The following is a 24,445-nucleotide window of genomic DNA, read 5'->3' on the forward strand; positions in this document are numbered from 1 at the left end:
AAAAAAAAAAATGAAATTTTTATTTCCCAATACAAAACTGCCCAAACAAGACATCTAATACATTTTCAACATCAATTCTACCTGTGATTCTGCCTAATGCGTTGGCTGCTTGTCTTAGTTCTTCTGCTGATAGAACAATATCTTGTTCAGGCATACCTGAATAAGTAATGAGTGGTTTGTTGATCTAGATAGACTTACTTAGGAATGTATTAAGACAGGCAATACAGTCTTCTAAATGCTCTCTATGTCTTGCCTGAGTAATTAATACTGGATTGGCTACCGAAGCGTCAAATCTATCATTGGCTATGAGTGATGCATAGACATATATAGAAGATTACTTTGTTTGAAGGATATGGATCATTTGATCTATAAAGACAGAAACACCTTGTCCAGTATGACAACTCATAGCCCATACACCTTTAGCCTGTGTCTCTTGCTGAAGGGTCTTGATCATCTCGTTCAAGTTTGGCTTGTCTGTGTCTGCAATCACATCCTGCTTATTCAGGATCAAATAAGTGTCTTGATCAATGGCTTGTTTAATGATCGGATCCAGGGTGACACCATTTTCTAAAGACATTAAGCATATTTTGATGTCCGAAGAAGCGATCCTGTCAAGTGAGATAAGCGAATGTTTCATGCGATTGGGCTTACTTTTGTCTTGTTCGTTTGATGCCTTCAAGTTCAATCCTATCGCTTGATTCTCTTAGTCCTGCTGTATCACACACAATCACTGGATATCCACCTAGATTCAACTTGACTTCAACCACGTCGCGTGTAGTACCGGGAATATTGGACACAATCGCTGCTTCTCTTTTAGCCAATCGATTCAAGAGTGTACTCTTGCCTGCATTAGGTGGACCTACAATAGCCACCTGAATACCATTACGCACCATTTCACCCACACGGTTATCATCTAAATGCGCTATGATAGAGGTATGCAGGGCTTGAATAGCTTGTCTGACATGATCCATCACACCTTCTTCAATGTTTTCATCTTCGCCGAAATCAATCACGGCTTCTGTGGTTGCCATGGCTTCAATGATCTGTGTTCGCCACTGATCATACTGGACTCTTAATCCGCCTTCTGTTTGTTGAAGTGCTAAGCGTCTCTGTACTTCTGTCTCAGCATTCAATAAGTCAGCCAACCCTTCTAATTCAGTTAAATCCAACTTGTCATTGTCAAATGCTCTATACACATGAGAAAAAAAAGCATGAATAGCGTGTTGTTGTTCATCCATTACCTTCTGGCAAATTCACCTTGTTCAGCCATACGAAAATCAGGTAAACTATGTAACGCATCCAAGACGCTCTTGATAACAGCATTGCCGCCATGAATCTGTAATTCAACTGAATCTTCGCCTGTAAAACTGTGAGGTCCCGGAAACCAAAGCACAAGGCCTCTATCTAACACATGGCCTGATAACGGATGCCGAATGCGTCTAAAATATGCTTTTCGTGGATCTGTCAAGCGGGTTGAGGTTGGTTTTAAGGTCATTTTTGAAATACACTAGGCAATTTAGTTTTTACATGTGATGTTGACATGGACATACTTGTTTAGCATCAGGACCTGAGACGCGAATCACAGCAACACCTGCTTTACCAGGTGAAGAAGAAAGAGCATAAATAGTTTGTGCTCTTGAAGAAAGTGAACGGAATTGACATGGTGATCTTAAACATGATCGGATCGAGGAAAACATGAAAAAAAAATGTAATTGAAACAACGCTTTCTTCAAGACCCTGTCTTTTATTGCTTTTTTTTTGTTTTATTTCTCATGTCATTCCGTTTATTTATTCGCCAACAAGCCATCCACTGTCGATGGACTCGATCATGGAGTTCATCGGTACCCAAGAAACCTTCTTTACCAGACACTTTATCGAATCGACAAAAATTTAACCAGATCCAACCACCTGTCAAACTCTATGAAAAACTAGAAAAGTTAGGATTCGGTACTTTACTCAAAACAAAACGATTTGCTGGACTTCATAAAGAGCGCGCGAAACGTGATGCCAAAAAGCTGAAATATACTGAACGTGCAGGGATCGAGCCTGAACCGACTTATAAAGTAAGTAACTGATGTGTATCCAAGCTGACACAGTAGTTTCCTTTGCTTTCTTTTTTTGCAGGTGCTAAAACACCTACGTCCATTCCTCCTGAATCACTGAATGAAATTGCATTTGTTGGTAAGGCATTGGATCACTAGCTCAACCTCATTCTTGTCTAGGTCGTTCGAATGTAGGCAAGTCGAGTCTTATCAACAGTGTGACGGAATCGACCATTGTCAGAACATCCGACAAACCAGGCTTGACGCAACAACTCAACTTTTATAATGTAGGACGATTGTTTCATATGATTGATATGCCAGGCTATGGTTTTGCATTTGCCGATGAAGAAGATAGACATCAATGGCGACATTTGGTAAGTCTATACTTATGTAGGCCTTATGGACTTATATGACTAGATGGAAACTTATATCTCAGAAAGAAAAACACTAAAGCGTGTCTATGTTGTACTGGATGCAAGACATGGAGTTAAAGTAGCCGATGTCGAGTTCCTTCAGATGCTCAATACCAAAAAAGTCAAATTTCAAATCGTCCTTACAAAATGTGACTTGTTGGTCCTGCCTACTTTAGCCAAACGTATTGTGGCAGTAGAAGATCATATCAAACCACTTCGTCATGCAGTTCAAGATGTCGTGGTTGTCAGTTCAAAATCAGGCGCAGGCATCAATCAATTTAGAAAAGAAATCTTGTTTTTGATGGGCCAATTAAAGCCTAAATCGTTTTATGAACCAGTGAAATAAACACAAATATATATTATAAGCCAAATAGGTAAACCAGACCGTATGGCATTAATTGAGAGTAGAAGCAAGTTGCATCATGGCTACGGCAGCATCTACTTGAACTAGATCTTCTTGTGGTGTAAACATGGAACGTAAAGGAGGCAATTGAATGCGCTCAGGTGAACTGGGCATAGGATGGGACTGAAGAGACATGCGCCGAGATTCGTTTAAATGACGGCTATAAGGTAAGCATTCTGCTGACTGTCTTCGGCATGGTTTTGTAGGTTCAGTTGGTTTCATAAAAGAAAGATGCAGAGGTGGTGTTCTGTTACAGTAATAGAATTTATCATATCGGTTTGCATAGCCTAGTCTAGTAGGGTCAGCAAAGGGTTGTCTGTCTAGACATAAAGGATGAGGTAATGAATGACTGGTTGGTATGTCAATGTCCCTTCTTCTTTGTTGTCGGTGATCATTATACCATACATGACCTTGTGGCTGTCTGCTTAAAGAAGGATGGTACAAAGAAGCATGCGAGTGATAATAGGGATGCAGTAACCTTGGATATCCAAACACACGTTCTTCCTGTTGTTGTTCTTCTTCTTGAGTAGACATTTTTCTTTTACGAGAGATGTTCCTGTCAATAACGCTCATTAAAAAAAAAAGATGCATGATTATGGACTTACATTTGTACTCGATGTTCTTTTCGAATTCGAATACGAACGCCTTGATCTGAAAATGACCGAGAAAGAAAAGTAGATTCAAGCATCCCGGGAAATGTTTTGGGAGAATAGACTTGAAAGACATTGGAATAGATCGAACTTAGGTTTGTTGCTCCAACTTTAGTTATTTTAAACATGGAAAACTTTAATCTGAATTGTCCTTCTAATTTGACCGAGAGATCACCAAAAACAAAGAAGCCGCCATCTATAGAAATAAAATGAGTTTGACATCCAGGTGGATAGCATTTACCATGGTTGTTGATGTCTTTTAGTTTATACATAGAGGAAGCTGTTTGGCCTGTTAATATGTTTTGTGTTGAGATAGCCTCTTGTGTGTTTGAGTGAACTAAGGTAACAGACATAAAGAGGTAAGGGTTTTGTAAGAAATCCCTAAAAAAAAAAAAAGTAATTTCTTTAAAAAAAAAAAGAATGGATTTAGGTTCTTCTTTACTGTGTTTGTTGAGCAGTTGAATTATCAAGTTCGATCTGTATAATAGGAGGAGGATCAAGAGGTCTACGGTCTATACTATTAGTCTTTTTTATTCTGGATTGCATATCTACCTCTCTCATTGTTTGTACTTTGACGAGCTTGAATAGGCTGTTGTCGGATCTTGAGTATAAACTGTCTAAAGAGAATAAGACATTCATGAAATGGTTTATACATACATTACTGTGGATCAAGACAATGTACGACTTTGGAACTAGAAGACATGTACTCATAATTATGTGAAACGAGTACCCTACTAGACATTTAATAAATAAACAAATAAATAAGGAGACGAAAATGGGGTTAAAAGAAAGAGAGAAACAAAGATAAAATATGTTTAAGGACAAGATTAATGTAACCAAGGCCCGGTATAATCTGCGGCTATATGACGCTATGGTCTTTATATAAAGGCTTTCTTACTCTATTTTATATGTTTTTTTTTTAAAAAAAAAAAGAACTACTTATGCAAGTAAACTAAATTCATAATGCAATGATCACCCTGAGTTGTTTATAAAAAGATACCATCTAATTTTATGCTGACAAGGATAGAAACAAATGCATGATACACTAGTAAGTTTTCAAAAGTAACTAGGGAAATAAGACAGAAACTTGTTTCCTTGGTGACTCTTTCTTTTTACTGCCGTCATTGTAGCCGAGAAGAAAAGACGATATCCTGGAAAATCCTGAGATAATACTCTATCATGATGTTGCGCCATGATAAACACTAAAAAAAAAAGGTATCTCTATTGGTGCTAGATACAATTATAATACGGCAAAGAAAGAAAGAAAAACATATCAAAGTTAAAGTTGTTTGACATATTCTGTTGAATAAAGTTTATGGATGAGCAGCAAAAGTAAAAAAAAAAAAGTATAATTCTAAGATCAATAGACATGCATTTCCCGGTACCATTGAAGAAACATAGCCTCCTGTCAACATGTTTTGTAGAATCGAATTAATCATCATCTTTCTTTGTTTCTTTCTACTTCCAAAAGAAAGAGAGTTGATTTGACTAGTCTAAAGAATGCCTTTCAATCACTATCACCCGCTCTATTTGTGTATTTACAGAAACACACTTTGAAATAACAGTATTAAATGGTTTGTTATTCTTCAGTATTCTTTGTATTGTAAACCATTCTACGCTAATGGACTTTTAAAAATCCGCCATTACTTATCTTTTTCTCTTTTTTTTTCTCCTTTTTGTTCATTACATACCATGGCAGCACAACTTTACGAAACTACCAGTGGTAGACTATTTCATGCAGGTGCAGTTGCTGTTATTACTGTAGGGTAAGGCACTGTCTACATATAGATATATATATATAAGGTGGGACTTATCCTGTGGCATAGTTTACCTGCTCGAGGCAAAACCCATGCCTCTCGTTCACTTTGTCGTTATATGCGTTGGCTTGGTGTATCCACTAAAGTATTTAGTGTCGGCAACTATAGAAGAGAGCGTCTAGGATCATTATCTGAAGATTGGTTTGATCCTCGTAAGTGACAAGTCCCAAAGAATCAAACTAAATGTTGATAGATAATGAAGAGGCTACAGAGACACGTCTTAAAGTAGCAGATGAATGTTTGGATGATTTGATAGATTGGCTTCAACATGGAGGAGGACAAGTAGCTATTTTTGATGGCAATAATGTGTCTGAACAAAGAAGAAAGCAGATTCACGATAAACTGCTTGGCTGTGATATTCATGTATGTTTGTGTATTGAGTCATTGGCACTGACTTTCAACAGCCTTTATTTCTAGAGTTTATCTGTAATAAGCCTGATATTATCTTAGCAAACATTCGAAGTGTCAAAATTTCATCTCCAGATGTAAAATACTTACACGCATAAAACTATACTCACTATAAACTTTTAGTACGTCGGATGGGATCCAGAAGAAGCTGTGACAGACTATAAGGTACAGATAATTACATGCCCACATTTCACTTATATGTCTCTGTAGCGTCGTATTAAACAACATGAAGACAACTATGAAACAATCACTGATACATCACTTCCCTTTGTGAAGAACATGAATGCAGGTGAACAGTTTATTGTGAACAATGTGATTGGTTATCTTCAAGTAAGAAAAAAAAAGAGAGAGAGAGGAGAAAGAGAATGGCTTATTCTTGTTTATAGTCCCGTATTGTTTATTATCTGATGAATCTTCATATTCAACGTCGAACCATTTATTTTGCTCGAGTAAGTTGACTTACTGAGTCGAGAGATCACTAAACATAATGAACTAGTCTGGTCCTTCTGAAAATGAACATTCTTACAAGGCAGATGCAGACCTATCTGAAGAAGGTCGACGCTATGCTGAAAAGTTAAAGGAATTTATGCTCTTTCAACATAAACAAAAGAATGACAATTTGGCACCTGATGAACGACGTCTTTTAACTGTAAATAATACAAACAAACAAACAAAACCTAACATATACATTTAGATTTGGACTTCTTCACAGAAAAAGGCTTTAGGTACAGCTATTCCATTCATGCAAGCTGGTGTACCTATTCGTCAACAACCTGTCTTGAATCAGCTGAATCCTGGTGAATCTGATGGACTCACACCTGAAGAACTCAAGGCTAAGTTCCCTGATGAAGTAATCAAGGCCCGTGAAAACCCTTATCGTCACAGATATCCCCGCGCTGAATCTTATCATGATTTGGCTGTTCGCTTAGAATCAGTGATTATGGAACTTGAGAGAGAAAAGAATGATGTGTTGATTATTGCTCATGAAACAGTCTTACGTTGTTTGTACGCTTATTTATTTGATAGACCTGCTCGTGTAAGTAGATTGGAACTAAATGTACACTTGAACTTACTTCACCACAATAGGAAATTCCAACTATTTCGATTCCTCGTTCATGCCTTATAGAAATCACACCTTCTGCTTATGGCTGCAAAGAAACTCGTATGGAAATCAATTAGAGACAACAATTTATTAAAATGCAAATCGATTGCCCTTTCTTTGCATATAATTGTATTTGCTTCGACAAGCCCATTCAGATCTTCCTGTGTTTAATTCGTTTGCTACTAGAGGCCATATATTTTCTGTATGTTGAAGTTTGTGTTTCTGTACAATGTCTAGCAACTTGAGTTCTTCTTCATATGACCATTTGCCTTTAGTTAAATGAGGCTGTAAACTATAGAGCCATCTTGATTTACACTGCTTAGGCGATCTGCCTTGAATCATTTTAGCTATATCAGACCAAGATGTGACCTGCCCAAATTCATTGCTGTATTTTTCAACAGCAAATTTAAGAACTTGATCCTCTTGTTCATTCCATGTTCTTTTTGCTAGACCTTCAGGATTCTGTTGTTGATAATGCCACCACTCCATCATTTGCTTTGGTGTACGAGAAGGCAAATAAGTCATACGAATAGCATGCCATTGAGGACCAAACATGTGTACACCTTCTCGAATCAACATCTTTTCTGTTTCTGTGAGTCGTTTGTTCTTTATGATAGCAGGCGTGTCTTGATCTCCAGTTTTGAACTGAAGTTCGCGGTACCATCGATAAGCACATTGGCGCTTGTTTCTCTGAGGCATTTCTTGAACAATGTTATCCCAATGACCTATACCATGTTTGTTGACAAGTGACACTAATAATGCGTCTTCTTGTGCTGACCATGCTCCCTTTTTGATATGTTTGTTTGATAAATGCTCTTCATATTGATATCTACATTGATGTACATTTCTACCAATGAATTCTTTAGCGACTTCTTTCCAGTCTACAGTAGTTTTGTTCTCTAATTGCTCATTGACAGTCTTTTCTAGACGATCCAGTTCTTCTTGACTCCAACTTCCAGCTCGATGAAGCATGACGCTGTGATTGGAGGCTTCTCTTACAGTTGTTCCTCGTTCAATCCATTCACATACTAGTTTAGCTATCCGTGTTCTCCATTCAGGACTGTTCTCTGACCTTTCCTTTTTGATTTGATCGCCATACAACAAGGTGAATTCTGGGTCCTTTTTGACAACAGACCAAAACTTGAAAGAACACATCAAACGCGTTCTACCTGGCAATGTCGCTGCCACCTTGACAAAATTGCCTTGGCATTCAACCATTTGTTTCCAAAACAAAAGTGTTTCTTCTTTAGACCAAGGGCCCTTATTCAATGCAGGATCTAACTGTGTCATCCAGACTTGGTTGCATTGTTCAGGCGTTCTTCCACGCAACCCTTCTGCTACTTTATTCCAGTTCTGACCATATACAATAGTCCGTCGAAGCAATAGATCTAGCTCACTGTCTGTCCATCGGACTTGTTTGATGGTCGGGTCAAGATACGTTCGATAATGGTTTCGTATCTGCATACGAGTACGCCATGGTAAGTACTCGGCTGCTACTTTAGCCCATGAAGAAGGTCCGTGTGCTTGAAGGCCTTGAAGTAACAACTCGTCTTCTTCTTTTGACCATTTCTTCTTTTTGGATATGGTCATGGAAGACCATACGTTTGCTATACGTCGAGCAGATCGATGAGGCAGGTAAGTCTTGCTGATCTCGGCCCATCGACCTACACCCAACTCGGCAACAGCTTGTTGAAGTCGATCTTTTTCTTCTGCACTGAACGGGCCTTGCTTGAGGTCAGGATTCAAGACATCAGACCAACGGGCTTGACATTGTTTGGGTGATCGATGAGGTAGACAGTGCTGTACAAATTCATTCCATTTTTTGCCGTTATGTTTGACATAGTTGCGTAGTAGATCGTCTTCCCAGGGCAACCATTTTTCAGGAGAGTTGGCTATGAGACGTTTATGAAGAATAGGTTTATTAAATAAGGGTATAACATATCGTTTGGTAAGCAGAGACAACATAGCATAGTGTTTATTATGAAAGGGGAGCTAAAAAAAAAAAAAAAAAAAAAAAGGAGATTGAATCAGGCAAGATCAGCTTGACCAAAAGTATCGGATATAATGGTAATAATGATGTTTAGAGGTGCAATATGTGCAGGCAATGAAGGCCTAATTTTGATACATTCTCGAGATAAATCACGTAGAATAGATACATTCTTGGATGTTAGTACAGGGTCAAGGTAGACTAACAGACCAAAGATCCATTGACACTAAGACAATAATCAACAAGAGTCCAAAAAATACGCTTTTGTTTTTACCTTTAGTTTAATGTCTGTATTGTTTTGAAGCCATTGGCAATGAAAATGCAGTAATTTTAAGATGGAATGCTATAAAGACATAAGTACAAGAGATCTATCTTTCTGTATATGTGTGCTTTTTACTTGTGACAAAGTAGGAATCAAGGTCATCAAATCTTGGTTGTCTGTCTTGTAAAGCAGCTTGTATGCTTCATCTATGGACGTGATTTCCTTGTGTTTGTGTGTTGGTTTTTTGTTCTTTTGCATTTGCTATCACAAAGAATGAGTCCAACTCCTTTCTTGTGAGTGAATATTTTACCTTTTGATATGTTTTGAATGGTTCAGTAAATCCTTTTCTCCATGCGTCAGATGCTTGACATTGTGTGTTTGACTCTGAATCAGCAAGTATTTGAAAGTGAGGTGGTAATTCAATCTTCTTTGTCTTTTTAGGTGGTGGAGCAACCACTGTTTTGGCACACTGTTTAGCTTGTTGTCTAATAAAGAGCTTAATACAATATTGTCATGACAAAAAAAAAGACAGATCTTACCTTACAACAAGTAAATAATCTTCGCCTGACAAAGGAATGCCATTCACAAGATCAGGTCTTGACTTGCTAAGAGGAATGGCGGCCTTTGTGTTGTCTAGATTGTTTTCTTCCTCAAACTTGGTTTGCGAAAAGAGTCGCTTGGACATGAGTAAAAGACTAAAAAAATCAAAAATTGTCGATCAGGAAAGTATAAAATGTGTTTATTATATAAGTAAAGCAGTCTTTTGGGATATAAAGTTATAGATATATGTCTTGCACATCTAATAATGTCAAGTTTATAACCAACTTACTAGTATATATTGTACAAAGCTACATTTCTGTTTCATTTGATTCACTTCCCTGTAATTAGCAGTTATTTTGAGTGCCTGACCAAGTCAATAGCTTTCTTCTTAATTACACAAAGTTGTCCAAATTGGTGTTCACTTGCAGGATTCAAGACAAAGATGAAGGTGTCGCAAAAGTTGGTTTCATGAGAGTAAGTCGACTCCAAATGTGTCAATTGTTTCAACATGCACCTATTTTTTTTTGTATCGTGACACATTGCACTGCTTTTTTATTTGGGCAGCACAAATACCAATAGCTTTTTATGGTCTTGGAACAACATAACAATGATTGGGCTTACTATTATTCTATAAACTTTATGATTTTTTTTTCAAAAAGATTACAGCTGACGAAACTAGGTTGGGCCAATAAAAAAAATTGGCAGAGTTGAGAAAATGGGACGCTAATAGGAAAGTGGGACACGAGTACAAATATGGGACAAAATGAGACTAATGTTAGCTCTTTTTATGGAAAGAACCAAAATCAACTCCTTTACTTACCTATTGTAGACATTGAGTTTTAAGCAAGTTGTGTAGTAAATGGCGAAGTATAACCTCCAATTACTAAAACAAAATACTTATACTGTAAAAAGTGTGCGTTTCTTTTTCAAGTGTGATCATTAAAAGGCACATGAAGAATTCTAGCTATGATTTTCTTCGAACAATAATATAGCAGTTTTTGTTGTTCAATTGATACTCAATGAACAAAAACCCTGCATATTTAATAATCTTGAATATCTCCCAAATATAACAGTACATCATAATAAATAAATGCAAGAGACTTCCACGATTAGCCACAACCACACCAATAGATTCGGATGTAGAAATAGTGAATATGACAAGTTTATTGTAACGCTCGCAGGCTTTAGTATTGTATGAATAAGCTAAAGAGTTAATTTATTCAACAATTTTACAACATATATTATCTTTGTCGATGGATTGAAACTCTAGATTTTTTAACTTGACGGTTTATATAGCGAAGAAAAACTGTATTGACTATTTATATGTTTGCTGAAATAATAATGAGACCATAATTGTATACAATTTGTCTGCTACTATTACTTGGAAAATTGACAAGCAACTCTTACTCCAATATTGGAAGCCACGATGAACTAACCTCCTTAACGTTTTACTTCTTCTCGATCAGATGTGCCTCAAACCGCATGCGGAATTTGCGCCTGAACCTGATCCATGTACACTCTTTTACCACTGGCTCATGGAATAAGACATCCGCTCAAAACTAAAAAAAAAAAAAAAGATATTGGTCACAGCCAAAATTAAAATGGACTGAATAGAATGCTTTTTTGCAAATTTTGGTTTTTATTTAGAAAAAAAGGCACAAAAAGGCATATTGCAATGTAATAATAAACAACATATATTCTAATGTTATGAGTGAGTTTCAATATAACGGAAACTTTATATTCAAGATCGAAATAAATTTCTCTCAAGAATGTATTGAGACCTTCGAACATAGAACAATAAACATAAATTGCTACTCCAGCGTAAGAAACACCAAAAACCTTCAGTAGCATCGAAAAACTCCTGGTTTTCTTCATCATTGTTAGAGCCTTCATCAAGCTGAACCATTGGTAGATCTGTTCCCAGTACTTGGTTGGTAAAATCCACTGTCGATAAGTGTTCCCGCCGGTAATGATTCTGAAATGTCTTTGAATCAACCCAGTTTTCCAGCGTCCGTATATCGTCAAGAGATATTCCTTGTTTTAACGCAATAGAGGATGCTGTTGTGAGATGAAGAGGGAATAGATATAAAATAAGAGAAAGGGTAAGAACACAGAGAAAGTCCATTAGAACTTGTATAGGTTTTTTATTTCTCCAAGAAATGTCATCTTTCAATTGCTATAAAATGTCGAGGTTTTTATACTTTTTCTTCTCGGCCAAAGTGTTGTTTTGGGGTTAGCTTCTTGACTACGGATTGATTTGTCAGATCAGGAGCAATTAAGAGAAATGCCTTTAGGGGAAGTTGTCAGCTCAGTCAATAGTACATGATCTGACTTGAACTTGAATAAACTATTACATATTTGTCAAATGCCAATGCTAATGTATTTATCAGCTCTAACTGTCACTTTATGAGTGCCATTAATAATAACAGAGTCACTAGGTTCATAATCTCTGACTATGAGGATGATGTAGTACTTCTAGTAGAATGAGTGAATGTCAGTGACTATAGATCCATTGCAATTGCCATAGATGTGATCTGGTCTTTTGCCATGATCATCATTTATTGATCTATGCATATGAATTTATATATGTTCACAAAAAACATATTGATGGTGCTTGAGCATTTTGTCTTCCCTTTCTTGATCATAACTCATTCTGGCATATGCTTCAGGCATGGTGGCGGGTGGTTGATGATTGACTCCTTGGATGGCAGGATATCTTTCAATCAATTGCTTATGTTGGTTGTCAGACATTCCTGGACCAATAGTTGCGATAATTCTCGAGAAGGACTCCAATCATGATGGGGTTGTGTCTCAAAAGAATGTACTTGTTGTTGGGTGTTGAAAAGTGGGTGTTGAAAAGTGGGTGTTGAAAAGTGGGTGTTGAAAAGTGGGTCTTCTGCTTCTATGTCTTGTTCCTGTTGGCTTTGTTATTACTGTTGTTGATTCTGGAGTTCTTGATTTTGCATGATTTGCTCAATCATTGCTTGTTGTGCAGCCATTTGCTGTTGTAAGGCTGCTAAAATATCACTGTTTGGTACTGCCATTTGAATATAATAATGATGTTTCGGAATTTACTATGAAAAGCGAGCGATAAAAAGAAGATCAAAGAACAAATAACATTACTTTCACATATTTATACTTGATTTTAATCTGGACCTATATATTTTACTTACACATATTTATCGAATAAAACTAAGAAGATCACAGCAATTTATGTTTAATGTTCTATGTTCGAAGGTCTCAATACATGCTTGAGAGAAATTTATTTCGACCTTGAATGATGTACGAATTGAACTTCAAACAGCCAATGAAAAGCCGTACTTTTTGCTATAACAAGTTGTTATAGCAAGCAAGACTTTTGATTGGCCAGTTTATAGCCGCTCAACTTGATATTTTACAGACTATAACAAGTTGTTATAGCCAATAGGAGCCCGAGTTTGCTATAACAAGTTGTTATAGCAAGCAAGGCTTTTGATTGGCCAGTTTATAGCCGCTCAACTTGATATTTTACAGACTATAACAAGTTGTTATAGCCAATAGGAGCCTGAGTTTGCTATAACAACTTGTTATAGCAAGCAAGGCTTTTGATTGGCCAATTTATAGCCGCTCAACTTGATATTTTACAGGCTATAACAATTTGTTATAAATACTTCAGACTTCTATTGGCTATAAAAACTTGTTATAGCTGTATATTTCCGTGTTATACTGTTGTTATAACTAGAAATTTTATGACGGAAGGCGTCAAATCGTTTAAGTGATTTCCTTTTAATGCTACAACAACGCCTCTCTGCGTCTTTATGTCTTCTCTACACAACTTATACACTCAACTATCAAGCGATCTTTCGTTGGTTCTTAATGCCTAGAATAATTTTTTCTTTAGTTTTTTTTTTTTTTTATTAACTATGACAAGCGGAACATATCAATAACTAATGTCAAAGTTCAATTCAAGATGATGACTGTCTTGCTCCGGGAGGTGATGACGATGACGATGACGATGAGGGCGCCACTGCAGGTATACTCTGTTGGTGTTCACTTTGTTCAGTTTCCTCTTGCTTTTGCTTTTTCGTAGCACGGTGATAAGCACTTTGTGCACTTTTGTACGACTCATACTGCTCAAAGCGGCCCAGTATTTTCCACTGTTGGAATTGAGTTTTCCATGGTATGCGCCCATTTTTGTCCACTTGTTGCTCAGCAAATTCGAAATCGGACAATGGATCCTCTAAATGTCGCTTTTGTACTATTTCATTGACATACGCAATGACATTATTCAAAGTCTTTACGGCTGTTTCAATACGCACGCCAACAGGTTGATCTTGGTTTTCAAGGGCTGCTTTTGCCTTATAGCATTCTAGTTTTGATTGGGCACATACATTCTTTAATACTTGGATAGAGCTTTCGTTGTCATGGATATGATCACCAAGTGTATTCTTCATTTTAGTATATAGACAAACTAGTGTTGGGTCATTGCGTTGTTCCAGGTCTATGAGTGATGCCTCTTGTTTAATAAGGTAGTAAACAAGTGCAAGCAATGGGCTTAATGGGGCTTCGTTGAGATAGGGTGCAATAGTCTCTGCATTGAACAATAGACATGAGCTGGCCCAGCCAATGCTCGATAGCTGTTTTGCAAAAGGGATAGGAGAACCAGGTGTTTCAACTTCAAGTAGATCTCTGGTTGTCGAATCGATCACAATTGCTACAACAATAGGGAGCTTAGACGCTTTGTGTTGTCTACAAACCGAACGCGAATAGTCGATTAGCCGTTGATAGAAATTCATATCTGCCTTATTTTGAATCTCGATTAGAATACGAGGTAGGTCATCGGAGCAGTTGACTGGCTCGTATGCGACATCAAAGCGAGTGAAATCAATCCACTCAGTTGGAATGGCAACGTATTGATCTTTTGCCTTTGGTCCTACACAAACGAAAAGAATTAGTAGGATGCTAAGAGGCATATTTAAGATCATACCAATAACTGCTGAGACAACAATATTGATAACATCTTGATCAACTAACAACAGCTTGCTCATTAAGTCGGTTCCAGGTAAATACTTCCTTGGGAGAGAAAAAGTCTTGCGGTTGGCGCCTTCCATCATAAAATTTCTAGTTATAACAACAGTATAACACGGAAATATACAGCTATAACAAGTTTTTATAGCCAATAGAAGTCTGAAGTATTTATAACAAATTGTTATAGCCTGTAAAATATCAAGTTGAGCGGCTATAAACTGGCCAATCAAAAGCCTTGCTTGCTATAACAACTTGTTATAGCAAACTCGGGCTCCTATTGGCTATAACAACTTGTTATAGTCTGTAAAATATCAAGTTGAGCGGCTATAAACTGGCCAATCAAAAGCCTTGCTTGCTATAACAACTTGTTATAGCAAACTCGGGCTCCTATTGGCTATAACAACTTGTTATAGTCTGTAAAATATCAAGTTGAGCGGCTATAAACTGGCCAATCAAAAGTCTTGCTTGCTATAACAACTTGTTATAGCAAAAAGTACGGCTTTTCATTGGCTGTTTGAAGTTCAATTCGTACATCATTCAAGGTCGAAATAAATTTCTCTCAAGCATGTATTGAGACCTTCGAACATAGAACATTAAACATAAATTGCTGTGATCTTCTTAGTTTTATTCGATAAATATGTGTAAGTAAAATATATAGGTCCAGATTAAAATCAAGTATAAATATGTGAAAGTAATGTTATTTGTTCTTTGATCTTCTTTTTATCGCTCGCTTTTCATAGTAAATTCCGAAACATCATTATTATATTCAAATGGCAGTACCAAACAGTGATATTTTAGCAGCCTTACAACAGCAAATGGCTGCACAACAAGCAATGATTGAGCAAATCATGCAAAATCAAGAACTCCAGAATCAACAACAGTAATAACAAAGCCAACAGGAACAAGACATAGAAGCAGAAGACCCACTTTTCAACACCCACTTTTCAACACCCACTTTTCAACACCCACTTTTCAACACCCAACAACAAGTACATTCTTTTGAGACACAACCCCATCATGATTGGAGTCCTTCTCGAGAATTATCGCAACTATTGGTCCAGGAATGTCTGACAACCAACATAAGCAATTGATTGAAAGATATCCTGCCATCCAAGGAGTCAATCATCAACCACCCGCCACCATGCCTGAAGCATATGCCAGAATGAGTTATGATCAAGAAAGGGAAGACAAAATGCTCAAGCACCATCAATATGTTTTTTGTGAACATATATAAATTCATATGCATAGATCAATAAATGATGATCATGGCAAAAGACCAGATCACATCTATGGCAATTGCAATGGATCTATAGTCACTGACATTCACTCATTCTACTAGAAGTACTACATCATCCTCATAGTCAGAGATTATGAACCTAGTGACTCTGTTATTATTAATGGCACTCATAAAGTGACAGTTAGAGCTGATAAATACATTAGCATTGGCATTTGACAAATATGTAATAGTTTATTCAAGTTCAAGTCAGATCATGTACTATTGACTGAGCTGACAACTTCCCCTAAAGGCATTTCTCTTAATTGCTCCTGATCTGACAAATCAATCCGTAGTCAAGAAGCTAACCCCAAAACAACACTTTGGCCGAGAAGAAAAAGTATAAAAACCTCGACATTTTATAGCAATTGAAAGATGACATTTCTTGGAGAAATAAAAAACCTATACAAGTTCTAATGGACTTTCTCTGTGTTCTTACCCTTTCTCTTATTTTATATCTATTCCCTCTTCATCTCACAACAGCATCCTCTATTGCGTTAAAACAAGGAATATCTCTTGACGATATACGGACGCTGGAAAACTGGGTTGATTCAAAGACATTTCAGAATCATTACCGGCGGGAACACTTATCGACAGTGGATTTTACCAACCAAGTACTGGGAACAGATCTACCAATGGTTCAGCTTGATGAAGGCTCTAACAATGATGAAGAAAACCAGGAGTTTTTCGATGCTACTGAAGGTTTTTGGTGTTTCTTACGCTGGAGTAGCAATTTATGTTTATTGTTCTATGTTCGAAGGTCTCAATACATTCTTGAGAGAAATTTATTTCGATCTTGAATATAAAGTTTCCGTTATATTGAAACTCACTCATAACATTAGAATATATGTTGTTTATTATTACATTGCAATATGCCTTTTTGTGCCTTTTTTTCTAAATAAAAACCAAAATTTGCAAAAAAGCATTCTATTCAGTCCATTTTAATTTTGGCTGTGACCAATATCTTTTTTTTTTTTTTAGTTTTGAGCGGATGTCTTATTCCATGAGCCAGTGGTAAAAGAGTGTACATGGATCAGGTTCAGGCGCAAATTCCGCATGCGGTTTGAGGCACATCTGATCGAGAAGAAGTAAAACGTTAAGGAGGTTAGTTCATCGTGGCTTCCAATATTGGAGTAAGAGTTGCTTGTCAATTTTCCAAGTAATAGTAGCAGACAAATTGTATACAATTATGGTCTCATTATTATTTCAGCAAACATATAAATAGTCAATACAGTTTTTCTTCGCTATATAAACCGTCAAGTTAAAAAATCTAGAGTTTCAATCCATCGACAAAGATAATATATGTTGTAAAATTGTTGAATAAATTAACTCTTTAGCTTATTCATACAATACTAAAGCCTGCGAGCGTTACAATAAACTTGTCATATTCACTATTTCTACATCCGAATCTATTGGTGTGGTTGTGGCTAATCGTGGAAGTCTCTTGCATTTATTTATTATGATGTACTGTTATATTTGGGAGATATTCAAGATTATTAAATATGCAGGGTTTTTGTTCATTGAGTATCAATTGAACAACAAAAACTGCTATATTATTGTTCGAAGAAAATCATAGCTAGAATTCTTCATGTGCCTTTTAATGATCACACTTGAAAAAGAAACGCACACTTTTTACAGTATAAGTATTTTGTTTTAGTAATTGGAGGTTATACTTCGCCATTTACTACACAACTTGCTTAAAACTCAATGTCTACAATAGGTAAGTAAAGGAGTTGATTTTGGTTCTTTCCATAAAAAGAGCTAACATTAGTCTCATTTTGTCCCATATTTGTACTCGTGTCCCACTTTCCTATTAGCGTCCCATTTTCTCAACTCTGCCAATTTTTTTATTGGCCCAACCTAGTTTCGTCAGCTGTAATCTTTTTGAAAAAAAAATCATAAAGTTTATAGAATAATAGTAAGCCCAATCATTGTTATGTTGTTCCAAGACCATAAAAAGCTATTGGTATTTGTGCTGCCCAAATAAAAAAGCAGTGCAATGTGTCACGATACAAAAAAAAATAGGTGCATGTTGAAACAATTGACACATTTGGAGTCGACTTACTCTCATGAAACCAACTTTTGCGACACCTTCATCTTTGTCTTGAATCCTGCAAGTGAACACCAATTTGGACAACTTTGTGTAATTAAGAAGAAAGCTATTGACTTGGTCAGGCACTCAAAATAACTGCTAATTACAGGGAAGTGAATCAAATGAAACAGAAATGTAGCTTTGTACAATATATACTAGTAAGTTGGTTATAAACTTGACATTATTAGATGTGCAAGACATAGGCGAAGTTGTAATAAAAACTTTTCTTTAGCGTTGTAACGACTGTACTAGCCGATTGGCCAGAGTAAGCTTATTTTTCAATATGTCATTCATTCCACGAAATCCTTCTCTCTTGTTCTTTTGAGCAAATGGTTTGTTGAAGAATTTCAAAATCAAGAAAGGAGGTAAAAAAAAAAACTACTGAGTTCTACTGATAATTGACACAAGAGTCAAAGTCAAAATTGACAATTTAAGAAATAATCTCGATCAGAATCCGAACTATTGTACATGCAAACGATCCAATCATCTACATTACATCAATAGCATAATAGTCCTACGATGCACAATGTAGTACGTAATGTTCAGGTTGATATACGTGTTTTCGAGTACATAAACAGATCAAGCAAAGCTTTTTGTCTCCTTTGTTTTGACTTTTTTAGGGAATTCAGTGTGTTTGAATACTCCTTAACTCTAATTGACTAGAATATTTTAGCCACTCGTTAAGAGAAGTAAGTCCTTAATACGCGTTTACACGTCAAAGATACTTCTTGTTCCATGTCTAACCCGATTCACAATAACTTACTATACTTGTATGTATGTGTGTGAGAAAAATGTCGCTTTTCTTTCTCACATCACTTGGTTTGTTTAAGTTTTCCTTTCAGGGGAATTTGAAAGGGGGGTTCATATTTTGAATAAAAAGAAGATCACTTCTTTTTTTTCGCTTTTTTTTTTCTTGATTATCCTTATGAGTATTCAAAATACGACACAGACGGATTTCACCGTCTGTTCAACACCAGAATGTGCCAAGACAGCACAATCCATTTTAAGTTTTGTTGACTTTAATGTGGATCCATGCTCTGATTTCTACCAATATACCTGTATGTAATATACTATGGCTTAGCAAGATAGATTGATCATAATTTATAGGTGGAAGCTGGTTAAACAAGACTACGATTGCTGAAGACCGTACTTGTAAGTTATCCCAAGACTTATATAGCATATTGACAATCTCTGACTGAATATAGCTGCAGGAACGCTGGAAACATCCACTGATGTAAACACGGATATCATGCATGCAATCTTGGAAGGTAGCTATCAAGACATTTACTCGCATTTGTTCAGTACAGCAGACGGGTTCCATACAGACGACCAAGCTAAAGCAGACAAAGAAAATTTCGATACAATGAAAAACTATTACGATTTGTGCATGAATGAAAACAAGACAAACTCACTAGGTCCTACACCTATTTATGAAATCATTGCCATGGTTGAAAACAACTTGTTTCCTGTTAAGGACAACAATTCGACAATGATTGATAAAAATGCAACACTTTGGATGAGCCAAACACTCGCCTTTTTGAATAAATATGACATTAGTACTTTGAACAGCATTTCTGTAGGGGCAGATGATAAGCGACCTGACTGGAATGCCATCTGGTTCGATCAAGCTGAACTTGGTTTACCTTCCAGAGAATACTATAGTGACCCTACAGCCATTAGCAAATATAAGACAGGGCTTGAAGATATTTTGTACAAAGTATTGGGTGACTACTCCAACAATACCCAAGATGCAGATATGCGTCGCTTGCAAAGTAACAAGACTGGTTTTGGTCTCTGGACCAAGGAGAAAATTACGGCCAGTGTTGATCGTTACATTGCATTCGAAACACAATTAGCCAACATCTCTTTGAAAAAGTAAGAACAAACATATTTTTGATTGTTTAATTGATTGTCCTTTTTCTTTTTTAGTGATGAATTACAAGACCCAGTCAAAATGTACAATCCTATCAAACTAGAAGATTTTCAAGCCCAAAACCCAACAATTGACTGGACTAGCATCTTGAAAGCACTCGTGAGTGACGATATTACTATTCCAGACACGATTATTGTCCGAACCCCTGAATACTATCAAAGACTCAATGGCTTGCTCTCGAATGGAACTGTTAGCTTATCGACTCTACAAGAATACTTTATTATCCAGTATGTTATCTCTAGAACCTATGCTTTGGATAGAGAATCACGTGCTGCTACTCAAAAAATGAATGGTGCTATCTCTAGTGGTACATCCATTGAACAAGCTCGTTGGCGTGTCTGTGTAGGCTACACAAGTAAGATATTCAAAAACACAATGGGTCGTTACTATACTTTGAGAAAATTTGGAGGTGAAAACGAAAGAAAGAAAGCCGAAGAACTCTTGACTACCATTCATCAAGCATGGTTAGATCGCTTGCCTAACATTGAATGGCTGGATGAGCAAACAAGAGAAAAAGCGATTGAAAAGGTAAAAATTCTCGTATATAGACGGAAAAACTAAGCCATGTGTCTATTTAGGTTAATTTGATCAAGCACAAAGTGGCTCTTAGTATCGTTTCGCCTGATTTGAGACAGCCCAATTCAATCAAGGAGTTTAACCAAGGTCTTTATGTGAACGAGAATAGCTTTCTTGCTACTGAAAACGGTGCTTCTGCATTCTATGCCTCAAAGACATGGAACAAAATTGGTAAAGAGATTGATAAAGATGAATGGTACATGTCACCTCAAACAGTCAATGCCTATTATTCACCCAATGAAAATGAGATTGTCATTCCTGCTGGTATCATGCAAGCACCAATCTATGATGCTGAACAACCCGAGTATTTGAACTATGGTGGTATTGGTATGGTCATTGGCCATGAGTTAACTGTAAGTATATTGTTTTCATTGATCCTTTTTTTTTGTTGATCTATATTATTAGCATGCATTTGACAGTTCAGGAAGGAAATACGACGGAAATGGTAATCTGGTTGACTGGTGGACAAACGCAACGTCTGCTAAATTCGAAGAAAAGACACAATGCTTTATTGATCAATACAGTAAGTTCAATATATCTGGTCCTGATAGCAAGACTGTCAATGTGAACGGCAAGGTAAGCAAAAATTTTTGCGAAAGAAATCGATATTGATATGTAATTTTAGTTGACTCTGGGTGAGAACCTTGCTGATAATGGTGGTATATCTGCTTCTTTATCTGCCTATCACAGTTTCTTAAAATCAGCAAACCATACTGATGCACAACAGAGATTGCCTGGTCTTGAAAAATTTTCACCTGAAGCTTTGTTTTTCATTAATTTTGGAAGACTTTGGTGCCGAAAGCAAAGACCTGAACTTGCTCTTCGATTAGTAAGACATCTTCTACACAATCGTAGTATGGCTAAACGTTTTTTTGTTTAGGTTCTCACTGATGAACATTCTCCTTCTATTGCTCGAGTCAATGGTGTTGCACAAAATAGTGCTGAATTTGCTAAAGTATTCAATTGCCCTGCTGGTAGTCCTATGAATCCCGTAAATAAATGTGACATTTGGTAAACCATCTAAGCTTTTTTCGCACAATGTACTATCAATAAATCATTTTTAATTACTCTAGATCTGTAAAGTATTGACGTAAAAGATGATTCATGGTCTTTGTACATACTTTCAAGAGAAATACGACTTTATGACTTGAAATAAATACTCTTTTTTTTTTAATATTCGAGAGTTGTTTAAGGATTGTACTCAAACATCATCACTTTTTTTTCATATCAACTCATCCAGAATCTTAAACAAACCAATGTTCTTTAAGATGAGTATGGAATACTTGCTTGAAGCGAGTTTTTTGCGACATGTACAGTGATAATGATGACGATGTGTCCAGTAATTTATCAATCAAGATGATATAAATCTCGTTCTTTATCCACAACTTTCTTTTCCTTCTTTATTCGACAATGGATCGCAACAGAAACGACAATCAAGAAAATATCTATTACAGTGATCAACAAAAAAATATACCAATCCCTGTATTGGCAGCTAACAATCACCATTTTGACATGTCAACCAAGTTTCAAGACTATTACGACGATATAATGAGCTACACAAGTGGTAAACAAAACCCATTGCTGTTTTTTTTTGTTTCATTAACAAAGATAGGTTATCTTTATACATTAACAGATAGTGAAGTCTCATTAAATGCATTGTTGTCGGAACATGGCTCACACAACGATCCGTTAAGTGACCCTCAATTCATGGCATTTCTTTCTTCTGTACCTACACACGATACCACTTCTCATGTGCCTCTTTTGACACCACAAGAAGTAGAAAAAAAAACTAAAGGCACAAAAAACCCAATTCATCCCGTCAAGAAATGTACGCCTAAACCAAACCAAAGAAAATCAACATCTACAAAACTTGGTCATTGTGAACATCCTAAACATGTTTACTATCGCCAAGAAAGACATTTATTGATGTCAAACTCACCAGATGAAGCGTCTGTCATGAAAGCTGTGCCGCGACGAGGTAGACCGCCTAAAGGATCGAAATCAACGGAATATGTCTTGTCGACTTCATCTGTTCATTATAGCCATGAATTTAGCTATTATCCATTAGTAGAATTGACAGTTAGGCCATTGCCTAAAAGACTTGAAGCGGTGGTGGGCAAGCCCAACATCAAAGTATGCCTGACATGCCTGAAACGATCAGACACAGATCCAGATTACTTGAAAGATGCACTTTATGTAGGTCCTCAACAACAAGCTTTCAAGCGTAGAAAAGAATAGTGAAAAAAAATGTATTATAATAAAGACAATTTCATGATGTAGGTTCGTCTTCAGGCAGAATAATGCCTTGAAATTTGGTAATTTGAAATTGACTATTACTACTATGAGCAACAGTGGCATTGCTTTTGGTGCTATGATCATGATTTGCAGTGCTTTGATATGTGATGTTTGATCTTGGCCGTTTACTGCTCGATAACAATGAAATAGTAGATGATCTTCTTGAGTTTGGCCCTTCTTGTTCTTCTTCTTCTTCGACTTCTTGCTCGGCTTCTTCTTCAAATTCAGGTGGCTGAATCCATTCCCAAGGCACCATGCAAGGAAACATGGCTCCTAGTTTAGCAGCACGATTGATCCAGGATGGTATTGATTTATGAGTGAGTTTTTCTACAAATTCTTCTGTAAAATGGTTACAATTTCTGGCAAGTAAATTATAAGAAGGGCCGACAAATTCGTTTGATAGCTTAACGAGCAGCTCTTCAATCTCTTTTTCTGTCAAGTGTGTTGTACCCATATCAAATGTTTGTCTATTTGATGAATACGGTTAATGCGATAAGAGAAGGAGGAGGGGGGGAGGGGGGAATTCACTCACTTTAAAGTAAGTTCTGGAATACCAATCTTGGGTTCAACGACAAATACACCCGTAACATGAGGTATTTCATGACCACCAAAACAGTATTCTTTTCCTCCTATTTCTACACCTGAATGAAATACACCTAGTAATCTGATCAATACGCTTATGTTTTGTTAAAAAAAAAAAGAGATACCGCTTACCAACACCAAGTGCATAATAGCCAAATTGAGTAATGTAATTCGGTTGAATCTATAACAAAAAGAAATATAGATATTTACAGTTCTGATTCTTGACCAAGTCTTTTTACCATATCATATACATTAACATAGACTATAAAAAATAAAAAATTGAGTTGACTGTTATGCGAGATTAACAAACACAGGATTACCTTTTAGTTTGGAAGAATCTGAAGCTGTGTTGTTGTTGTTGTCCAGTAAGTTGTATATAAAGTCAAACATAGAAAAAGAAGAGAATGAGTGTGATTTATTAAAAAGAAAAAAAGGCTAAAAAAAGTATATGCGTGCGTATATCTACATATGCTGTGCTGAGACCACAACTACCATATAAGGACTTACTACAAATGTCGCTAATAAATTAATGCTTTCTCGATATCTTTTTTTTAATGGATATATTGGAAACATACATACTGTGTGACTGCTAAGTAACTTTTGATTCCATTTGGCACACACCTAATATGCTTTTGGTCCTCAATTTATGCGTTTTTTGAATAGTAAACTTATTATACGATCTTAGTTTAACAACTCATTTTTGAACAAAATTGATAAGCGTAATAGCACCAAAAGTGTATTATCAGCCCGCTGCAGGCGCAAGTGTTTTTCAAAACAAACCATCATTTCTACTTTCCAGTTCCCTTTTTTTTTGAGTTTCTTGTGTTTAAGCATATATAAATGAACATATTTATGCAAAAATATAGCAAGTTTTGGAAAAATCAAAAAATCGTCATTTTACCTGTGTGTAAGTTTGTATTTTGTACATATCAAAATACAATGCCTCATAGATAGTCATTGTTCCCAAGATAAACTTTATTTTAGTTACTTAAATCGAGCAAGACACAAATAAATATTGAGTCATGCGAATTGAATAAGACATAAATAAATGCCTCTTTTTGAA

The 24,445-nt window shown here is 36.3% G+C and overlaps 11 protein-coding genes across 11 annotated transcripts; 5 read left to right on the top strand and 6 right to left on the bottom strand.

The window, feature by feature from the left end:
* Positions 1-184: 184 nt before the first annotated feature.
* Positions 185-1,495, bottom strand: B0P05DRAFT_577825 (tRNA modification GTPase TrmE; the record flags this gene model as incomplete). The annotated part of the gene is made up of 5 exons (XM_051581814.1): positions 185-303; positions 418-608; positions 652-922; positions 977-1,188; positions 1,242-1,495. The coding sequence occupies 5 exons, from the start codon at positions 1,493-1,495 to the stop codon at positions 185-187; spliced, it is 1,047 nt and encodes a 348-aa protein (XP_051437542.1).
* A 321-nt stretch (positions 1,496-1,816) lies between these two features.
* B0P05DRAFT_577826 (P-loop containing nucleoside triphosphate hydrolase protein) lies at positions 1,817-2,801 on the top strand (the record flags this gene model as incomplete). Its single annotated transcript, XM_051581815.1, has 5 exons — positions 1,817-1,841; positions 1,867-2,063; positions 2,100-2,181; positions 2,223-2,420; positions 2,539-2,801. The coding sequence occupies 5 exons, from the start codon at positions 1,817-1,819 to the stop codon at positions 2,799-2,801; spliced, it is 765 nt and encodes a 254-aa protein (XP_051437543.1).
* Positions 2,802-2,827: 26 nt separating this feature from the next.
* B0P05DRAFT_530742 (velvet factor-domain-containing protein) lies at positions 2,828-4,373 on the bottom strand. The gene is made up of 6 exons (XM_051576893.1): positions 4,171-4,373; positions 4,061-4,125; positions 3,951-4,020; positions 3,750-3,889; positions 3,464-3,704; positions 2,828-3,414 (listed from the first exon to the last, which is right to left on the bottom strand). Exons 1-6 carry the CDS (start codon positions 4,248-4,250, stop codon positions 2,850-2,852), a joined length of 1,161 nt encoding a protein of 386 aa, XP_051437544.1. The 5' UTR covers positions 4,251-4,373; the 3' UTR covers positions 2,828-2,849.
* A 772-nt stretch (positions 4,374-5,145) lies between these two features.
* B0P05DRAFT_530746 (6-phosphofructo-2-kinase-domain-containing protein) lies at positions 5,146-6,955 on the top strand. The gene is made up of 10 exons (XM_051576894.1): positions 5,146-5,274; positions 5,335-5,477; positions 5,519-5,688; positions 5,730-5,810; positions 5,857-5,898; positions 5,944-6,063; positions 6,120-6,182; positions 6,230-6,382; positions 6,428-6,769; positions 6,820-6,955. The coding sequence occupies exons 1-10, from the start codon at positions 5,201-5,203 to the stop codon at positions 6,910-6,912; spliced, it is 1,281 nt and encodes a 426-aa protein (XP_051437545.1). The 5' UTR covers positions 5,146-5,200; the 3' UTR covers positions 6,913-6,955.
* Positions 6,956-7,017: 62 nt separating this feature from the next.
* Positions 7,018-9,769, bottom strand: B0P05DRAFT_569395 (survival motor neuron interacting protein 1-domain-containing protein; the record flags this gene model as incomplete). Its single annotated transcript, XM_051581249.1, has 7 exons — positions 7,018-7,035; positions 7,064-8,727; positions 8,883-9,048; positions 9,097-9,165; positions 9,220-9,345; positions 9,395-9,569; positions 9,624-9,769. 7 exons carry the CDS (start codon positions 9,767-9,769, stop codon positions 7,018-7,020), a joined length of 2,364 nt encoding a protein of 787 aa, XP_051437546.1.
* Positions 9,770-11,365: 1,596 nt separating this feature from the next.
* On the bottom strand, positions 11,366-11,749 carry B0P05DRAFT_464880 (uncharacterized protein; the record flags this gene model as incomplete). The annotated part of the gene is made up of 1 exon (XM_051574239.1): positions 11,366-11,749. One exon carries the CDS (start codon positions 11,747-11,749, stop codon positions 11,366-11,368), a length of 384 nt encoding a protein of 127 aa, XP_051437547.1.
* A 2,194-nt stretch (positions 11,750-13,943) lies between these two features.
* On the bottom strand, positions 13,944-14,690 carry B0P05DRAFT_445675 (uncharacterized protein; the record flags this gene model as incomplete). The annotated part of the gene is made up of 2 exons (XM_051573803.1): positions 13,944-14,536; positions 14,591-14,690. Coding segments are annotated over 2 exons (693 nt in total), but the record flags the coding sequence as incomplete, so codon positions are not given.
* Positions 14,691-16,320: 1,630 nt separating this feature from the next.
* On the top strand, positions 16,321-16,704 carry B0P05DRAFT_464902 (uncharacterized protein; the record flags this gene model as incomplete). The annotated part of the gene is made up of 1 exon (XM_051574240.1): positions 16,321-16,704. The coding sequence occupies one exon, from the start codon at positions 16,321-16,323 to the stop codon at positions 16,702-16,704; it is 384 nt and encodes a 127-aa protein (XP_051437549.1).
* Positions 16,705-18,913: 2,209 nt separating this feature from the next.
* B0P05DRAFT_505478 (uncharacterized protein) lies at positions 18,914-21,639 on the top strand. Its single transcript, XM_051575514.1, has 8 exons — positions 18,914-19,054; positions 19,104-19,148; positions 19,202-19,871; positions 19,926-20,457; positions 20,508-20,858; positions 20,911-21,081; positions 21,131-21,334; positions 21,386-21,639. The coding sequence occupies exons 1-8, from the start codon at positions 18,922-18,924 to the stop codon at positions 21,518-21,520; spliced, it is 2,241 nt and encodes a 746-aa protein (XP_051437550.1). The 5' UTR covers positions 18,914-18,921; the 3' UTR covers positions 21,521-21,639.
* A 276-nt stretch (positions 21,640-21,915) lies between these two features.
* B0P05DRAFT_635165 (uncharacterized protein) lies at positions 21,916-22,743 on the top strand (the record flags this gene model as incomplete). The annotated part of the gene is made up of 2 exons (XM_051583578.1): positions 21,916-22,069; positions 22,118-22,743. 2 exons carry the CDS (start codon positions 21,916-21,918, stop codon positions 22,741-22,743), a joined length of 780 nt encoding a protein of 259 aa, XP_051437551.1.
* On the bottom strand, positions 22,737-23,896 carry B0P05DRAFT_530767 (PPPDE putative peptidase domain-containing protein). Its single transcript, XM_051576895.1, has 5 exons — positions 23,703-23,896; positions 23,622-23,644; positions 23,515-23,563; positions 23,333-23,456; positions 22,737-23,267 (listed from the first exon to the last, which is right to left on the bottom strand). Exons 1-5 carry the CDS (start codon positions 23,770-23,772, stop codon positions 22,775-22,777), a joined length of 759 nt encoding a protein of 252 aa, XP_051437552.1. The 5' UTR covers positions 23,773-23,896; the 3' UTR covers positions 22,737-22,774.
* Between the last annotated feature and the right edge of the window lie 549 nt (positions 23,897-24,445).

Source organism: Gilbertella persicaria (genome assembly GCF_025201335.1).
Source record: "Gilbertella persicaria strain CBS 190.32 chromosome Unknown B0P05scaffold_8, whole genome shotgun sequence".
Classification (NCBI taxonomy): domain Eukaryota; kingdom Fungi; phylum Mucoromycota; class Mucoromycetes; order Mucorales; family Choanephoraceae; genus Gilbertella; species Gilbertella persicaria.